General features: G+C 41.3%; 1 protein-coding gene and 1 long non-coding RNA gene across 2 annotated transcripts in view; one reads left to right on the top strand and one right to left on the bottom strand.

The window, feature by feature from the left end:
• Positions 1-2,631: 2,631 nt before the first annotated feature.
• Positions 2,632-4,457, bottom strand: LOC106527743 (uncharacterized). Its single transcript, XR_001311419.1, has 3 exons — positions 4,398-4,457; positions 2,771-2,874; positions 2,632-2,709 (listed from the first exon to the last, which is right to left on the bottom strand). It is a non-coding gene; the product is annotated as an uncharacterized LOC106527743 (long non-coding RNA).
• Positions 4,458-5,132: 675 nt separating this feature from the next.
• The window catches only part of LOC106527738 (C-type lectin domain family 4 member E), a 6,010-nt gene continuing 5,437 nt past the window's right edge, over positions 5,133-5,705 (top strand). The window contains exons 1-3 of the mRNA XM_014022726.1: positions 5,133-5,145; positions 5,196-5,297; positions 5,375-5,446. Coding sequence (XP_013878180.1) covers positions 5,133-5,145; positions 5,196-5,297; positions 5,375-5,446 — 187 coding nt within the window. The remainder of the gene's footprint in view (positions 5,146-5,195; positions 5,298-5,374; positions 5,447-5,705) is intronic.

The raw sequence follows: 5,705 nt of genomic DNA, 5'->3' as shown, positions 1-5,705 counted from the left end.
TCCAGGATATGCACCTACCCCCTGCAGAGGGCAGCTCTCACCTGAAGCCAGGAGGTAGACCCCTTCAATCTGGGGTGGAGAAGAGTAAACAGCCAAGTCCCAGCCCGGGCCGCACCAGTCCGACCGACCAGCCCCCTGGCCCAGCAAAGCCACGCCCCGGATCACCCCCACTCCCTACAAACGGCCAGGTGCCCACCCCCAACCGACCATCCCCCAGACTCCGGCAGCCACCCCAGCCAGCGGGCCAACCACAGCAACCAGGAGCCAGACTCCAGGAGCCCGAACAGCCCCAGAGAAGCCGGAGCACCAGCCCCGCCTCCGGAGCCCCTCCAAGCCCCATGTCCGCCCGCAGCCCAGGCCCCACCAGACGGTCAGCCCCCCCCCAGGACCTCATCCCCAGATGGCCAACGGGAACGGGGGCGTTAAAAAGACCCCGACACACACACCCCCACCCTCAGATGTACTGTTGATGCGTGATGTTCTATAATGCAATTAAAATGGGGAAGAAGACAGGGCAGAGGCCAGCACTATGCCAGTTTCCCCTCCACCCCAACTCTAACCCTAAATGTCTAAAAACAAACAATGTGAGTGGGCACAGGCATCAGTGGCAAGACTGTCCTATCCCGTCCCTTACATGCATCTTTAATTGGTATTATGACTAGTCAGAACTAAAAGTGAGATATCTTGAAAGTAACTAGTGACTAGTCAAAACTAACTTAGAGATATCTTGAAATGTATTTTTGACTTAGTCAAAATTCCTTTTAAGATATTTTGAATTGAAGCCTCCACAGAACTCAATTGTAAATCTGACATCATTTATACTATTCAAAGTGTAATTAAAGATATCTCAAATAGGTATTTTGACTAGTCAAAATATAATTAGAGATATCTTAAATAACAAATATGACTAGTCATAATTCAGTTTCAGATATCTGGAATGGAAGTGTCGTGAATCCGATTTTATGCTAAAATCGCTTACCATGAGAGCATAGTTATTACACTATCTTCGTCCATTTTAAGTACACTAATGTTATTCTTTTGTAACAAGACAAAATGAAAAAAGTTGTCATTTTTTTGAGTAATTCAGAAAATATTTTCAGGACCCCACCTTGATGTTTCAGGACACTGCTGTATGTCCCGACCCCGACTTTGGGAATTACTACTTTACAATATTTAACTAAAGATCTTGAATTGCTTGAAGGAACCGGCTGCCTTTCATGACACATTTTTATTCTAAATATTTGCAGCCAGTTCGGTCAAATCTTGAAAATCCAGTCAGTCTGTAAAAAAAAGATTTAACTGAGTTGGCATCAAAAGTAAAAAAAAATTGAGAGTTTCAATAAAATCTATCCAGTGGTTCATGAAGTATTTTGCTAACAGACAGTAAAAACAAAAGTAAAACATTATCACCCACCGGTTGCCTTTCAGCAGCTGGCTGTAATAACAGTTTTACTTGTGTTTCAATAAAAGCAGAATCAGGAAGAATCCTGCAGATGATGCCTCCTCCTTTACGTTCAAAAGGATGTTTCTTCAACACAAAACTGTCAAACAAGAAGCTGACGTCCAGATTTTCTGTTGAAACGTGGACAGAGGGGCCACAACACTTTTGGTGAGTTTACCTCATTTTCTCTGCAACAAAATAATCCGATTAAAGGTTTCTACACTGAGATGATGGGATACTACAGACAAAATAATTTTATAAACACTGATAAATTGGGAGTTTTGTAATAAATACTTTTTGTGTTGTGAAAAGCAAATATAAACAAACCCGTTTTTACAACTTAGTTTCTTATCAGGAAACCTTTAAAGTGCTTGTTGTTAAACATAAGGGTTAGTTTTTTGTTAAATATAAGTCTTAAACGGTTTGTTTTCTGGTGCTCTGATAGTTTTAGTTTGAAATTTTTTTACACATTTCAAATGACAACTTACACATACAAGATTATTTTTGACCCCATCAGCTGAAAAAGTCATTGCTGCATACGTTTAATATTTAATAAAAGAATAAACCTGAACAGACAGCGGTTTGTGTTTCAGAGCGAGTTGGACTGAGTGTCTCAGTGTCTGCATCATGATCGATCTACAGGAGGAAGATGAGAACATTCATGTGGAGGAAGATCAGCTGGAAGGTGAAAAGGCAGCTGCAGTCAGAGGTGAATTACTGAACATAATACTGTATATATAAAATATTTACTGACTAAAACTATGAAACTTAAAGTGAATTGAAGCAGATTAGACAGAGAGACTGTGGTTTATCTTCAGTCAAACTGCATCAAGAAGGTGATCAGAGCAGCAGATATCAGGTCTCTCTGGTTACACTCTGGTTTCCTGTTTTTAGTTTATCACATCAGGTTACGAAATATGTTTTAAACCCATGTGTTCTTTTATCTATTGTTATGTTTAAATGGTCAGTTAATTTTTTTCTTATTTGATTCTGTAGAAAAATGTGAGGGAGGTTACTGGTTGTATGATGGGTGGTTGTTTGGTTCAGTTGTTTTTTTATTTAGATGTTGGTTGGTCAGATGTATGGTTGGATGTATGATTTAGTGGATGTATGGTTGGTTTGGTGTATGTTGGTTGGATGTATGGATACGTATGATGGATTGGACTCTGAATCACAAACAAAGTCAGATAAAAGTTTAAAGCTTTTATTGGCAAACAGCAAGTTGTTGGTGTTGAATCTCTCTCGGGCAGCACAACGATCTGGTTTCTCTGCACACAAGAAACTGGGTTGAGTAACAGGCAGGATGTTATAACAATCGAACTCACTGACCTGACTTGACTGTGTTGGGTTTGTGGAGACACAAAGTTGAAACTCAGAGGGTTCCGGCAGAACATAATGACGTCACAACGTTGTTTGGGTCCGAGAGACTGAGACTTGGTCAGGGGAAAAATGAGGGTCAGAACCAGAAGGGCAATCCAAAAATAGGGGACAGACCAGAGTTGGAAATCCAGAAGGCGAGCAGGGGTCATAAGCCGTGAGATCAGAGATAGCGTCGGGCCGACAGGGGCAAATCCAAAGACCAGGGGCCTCATGCATAAAGGATTGTGCAGCTTTCACACTAAAAGTTGACGTACAGACAAATTTAGAAAAGTGCGCCGCACCAAAATATTCAGTTGTATAAAACCATGAGTACGCAGGTTCCTGTGCAGCTTTCCTTTATACATCCCAATGAACGTGGAGCTGAGACTCCTCCCCTGACACGCCTCCATTTAAATACAGTGCGTAAAATAGATGTAAATGTGTCCAGCGTGTGAGATTCTCCTCAGATTGTCCTCTCTGTGGGATCAGAAATGATTTTTAGATGCAGGAAAATTATACATTAAATGGTGAATGAGTGAGAAAACTGTCTAAAGAAGTAGTGGTGTCATTGTTTTATGTGGCGCATTCACACAGGATAACCAAAGTCTGAGATTTTCCTGAAATTTACAAACATCTCCTGAATGTGATGTTGAAGTCTGGTTAGTTGTTGTCTATTTCATTGAACGGACGTTAAACAAAACATCACTTTATCCACTTTTTCTGCTCTCCTTTCCTCCTGTGTGACAGCAGGTGCTGTCATCTCCACAGACAGACCCCCACCCCACCGCCACAGGCGGGTACGAGTGGTAGCCTTTGGATTTTTAGCAAAAAAAATATAGATTTGAGACTCATTAGACGGTAAACGTCCAAAGGGGTTGACACATATGAACACCTTCCCAGCTGGTGAGGGTGCGCGCCCCTGGCACGAGAATCTACCCAAAGTGTAGCTGCTGTGCTACAGCCACAACTCAACTCAGCATCAACCAGAAGGTTACAAACAGAAAAAAAAATTATTCTTACCATACAGTGAGCCACCGTTTGTATCTGATTTTGCTCCCTCACTTCAGCCTTTTTTTTATTTTATTTATATTTTTATGCCACACGTAATGTGTCAGTTTTTTCCGGCCCGAGACCCAAAAGGTTTTCAACTATGTGACAAAAATATAAAACCAGTTTACAGACTGGACTGAGGTTCTTTTGATCATTTTTAGACTGATCTATTTTCCTGTCTGAGGTTAAATGATTTTCAGTCCCGCGGTTCAGTTTCATGATCTTTCGAGTTTTAAACAATAAAAAAAAAAATCTAACAGTATTCAGACGCTCCTTACATCCAGAAAACACAACAGAGTCGTATTTCTGTGGATTCAGGTCAGATTCATGACTTTATGAGTTAAAACTGTCGGCTGAAAAACTTTGCGTGGCTGCTGCACATTCTCACAGCAGGTGAAAAGTGTGTGTAAATATACGCACATTTTCACGCAACGTTGGTTTTGATACATCCCAATATGAGCGTAGAACCTGGCGCACGTAACTTTTAACTTCTAACCGTTTATACATGAGGCCCCAGAGAACCAGGAGGTGAAACAAGAGTCGTTACCAGAGATGCAGATGGCTGAACAGATCCAAAGAGGGTGAGGGCGAGAATCCAGAATCCAAGGGACGTGAACAGGGTCGAGGTACCTAGGCAGTCAGGGATCATGGGACAAGAACGCTGGATGAACATGGCAAGGCACATGAAAATCTGGCAGAGGCTGAGAGGGAGAGCTGGGACTGAATACTGTGGAGTGCAGGTGAGAGGCATAAGACTTGATTAATTCTGTGACGGGAGGGGTGAAAACAATGAGCAGGCTGTGGCTGAGAACTAGGACAGACTGTGGCTGTAAAAAAACACATGACATGACTAGATAAATAAAACTATGGACTGTGGACATAAAATAAACAAAACTAAACTAAGGCATAAACCAAACTGTAACATGTATAGTCAGTTGGATGTGTGGTAGGATGGTTGGTTGGATGTATGTTCAGATGGATGTATGGTTGGTTGGATACATAGTTGGTTGGATGTATGATGTCCTCACTCTGCTGCTGTCCTTAATCTCTCTTCTCTACATGTTCCTTGTAATTAATGACTTTTATCAATAGCATGTTTTCTTTGACTCTCTTCCAGAGGAAAATACACCTGGACCGGTCCTGTGTTAGTCTGCTGGCTTCTTTAGATTTGTTGCCCTTTTTTTACAGTACCCTGAGACAACAATTGTTGTGATTTGGCGCTATATAATTAAACTGAACTGAATTGAATCAAATATGGTTGGATGTATTGTTGGTTGGATGTATGGTTGGATGCTGTGAGTACGGCTCCAGGCCTTGATGTGATTCTCCTCTAAATGCTCCTCAGCTGTTGAAAAACCAAAGAGGAACTCAAAGCCTCCATCAGAGACAGTGGTCCTGCTGCTTCTCTGTGTTCTGCTGGCTGCTGCTCTCATCGTTTACAGACTCTGTGAGTTCATTTAGATTTCTTCTACTGGTAGGTTTTAAATTCTGCTCATAAATAACTGCTGTCTTATCTTTAATCAGCTGTGAGGATGGCCAATCAAACTGTCCAAACCCTGAGAGAGGACAATGAAGCTCTGAGGGAAATCCTCTCAGGTGAGACAGTCAGGGACTGAAAGAGTCCAGCTCTGTTAAGACACTTTACACGTTTTACACTATTTGTATCAAATTGTGTTCAGTTTAATTTGGTTAATAAATTTGGATTGTTGACAAATTTCTTCAGTAAACTACTGACTAATTTTATACTTAATTTAAACTTTTTTACTTTGCTGAAAATTATGATTTATGTACATTATACACTCACCGGCCACTTTATTAGGTACACCTGTCCAACTGCTCGTTAACACTTAATTTC

Source organism: Austrofundulus limnaeus, unplaced genomic scaffold (genome assembly GCF_001266775.1).
Source record: "Austrofundulus limnaeus strain Quisiro unplaced genomic scaffold, Austrofundulus_limnaeus-1.0 Scaffold340, whole genome shotgun sequence".
NCBI classification, from domain to species: domain Eukaryota; kingdom Metazoa; phylum Chordata; class Actinopteri; order Cyprinodontiformes; family Rivulidae; genus Austrofundulus; species Austrofundulus limnaeus.
This window is presented reverse-complemented; position numbering and strand designations above follow the sequence as displayed.